This window comes from Melampsora larici-populina (genome assembly GCF_000204055.1).
Source record: "Melampsora larici-populina 98AG31 unplaced genomic scaffold MELLAscaffold_307, whole genome shotgun sequence".
In the NCBI taxonomy this organism is placed as follows: Eukaryota; Fungi; Basidiomycota; class Pucciniomycetes; order Pucciniales; family Melampsoraceae; genus Melampsora; species Melampsora laricis-populina.
In genome coordinates this window covers 3,818-4,639 of record NW_006769052.1, presented here as the reverse complement: position 1 = coordinate 4,639, position 822 = coordinate 3,818, and the positions used below count along the sequence as shown (strand labels likewise).

The 822-nt window shown below is 37.5% G+C and overlaps 1 protein-coding gene across 1 annotated transcript; it reads right to left on the bottom strand.

Moving 5' to 3' along the window:
- Positions 1-44: 44 nt before the first annotated feature.
- On the bottom strand, positions 45-320 carry MELLADRAFT_31757 (uncharacterized protein; the record flags this gene model as incomplete). The annotated part of the gene is made up of 1 exon (XM_007419630.1): positions 45-320. A coding segment is annotated over one exon (276 nt), but the record flags the coding sequence as incomplete, so codon positions are not given.
- Positions 321-822: the final 502 nt, after the last annotated feature.

The following is an 822-nucleotide window of genomic DNA, read 5'->3' as shown; positions in this document are numbered from 1 at the left end:
GCTAAATCCATAATATAAATCGGTGATTCTTTTTCTGAAATAGGAATTTTCGGTCTAAGATCTCCACCAGCTGCTAATTCAAGAATAAGATGATAATGTGAATCTGTACGATAGTGTTCATAAAATCTAATGATTGAAGGATGTTGAAGATCTTGAAGTAAATTAATCTCATTCATAATCATTTCATCTTGAAGACCATATGTTTTGTGAACGCGTAACATGACTTTGATAGCATAAAGATCTTGATCTTGCTTTGATTCAGCCTTGTAAACCGAAGCAAACCCCCCAGAACCAAGTAAATGTAAAATGACATAGTTTTCAGTGACTAGAGTTCCAGCGTTTGAAGACGTGTCTTGAAGATCTTGATAAGCGGTATATGATACTGATGGAGGGGTATTATAGACGCCGAAACTAACACAAGAATCGATACTCATGATGTATGGAGATGGTGTTGAGTAGATAAGAGTATGTGATAGAGAGAAAGGGTGATAGGTTTAGAAAAGTGGGAGTAAAGATGTTGTAGAGGGATATGGGGAACGCAAACGGTGACTGGACAATGTTTAGAAATCCTGGTCACGGGAATTGCTGATCCTTCAGGCTGATCAGCTTGAAAATACAGTCAGAAATGCGAAGTACACATTTGCTAAATGTACAAAATGTACATGCATTATTGATCATAGGCGTGTTTGTATTTTACTCAGTCAAGGTTGAAAGGGACTCAGAAGGTATTACCGTCAGTTCTTTGTCAGTTCACATTCCCTAGCAATGCTAATAGATATATGACCCTATGGTTTTGGCATTGTGTTTTCTTTCTCAACACGC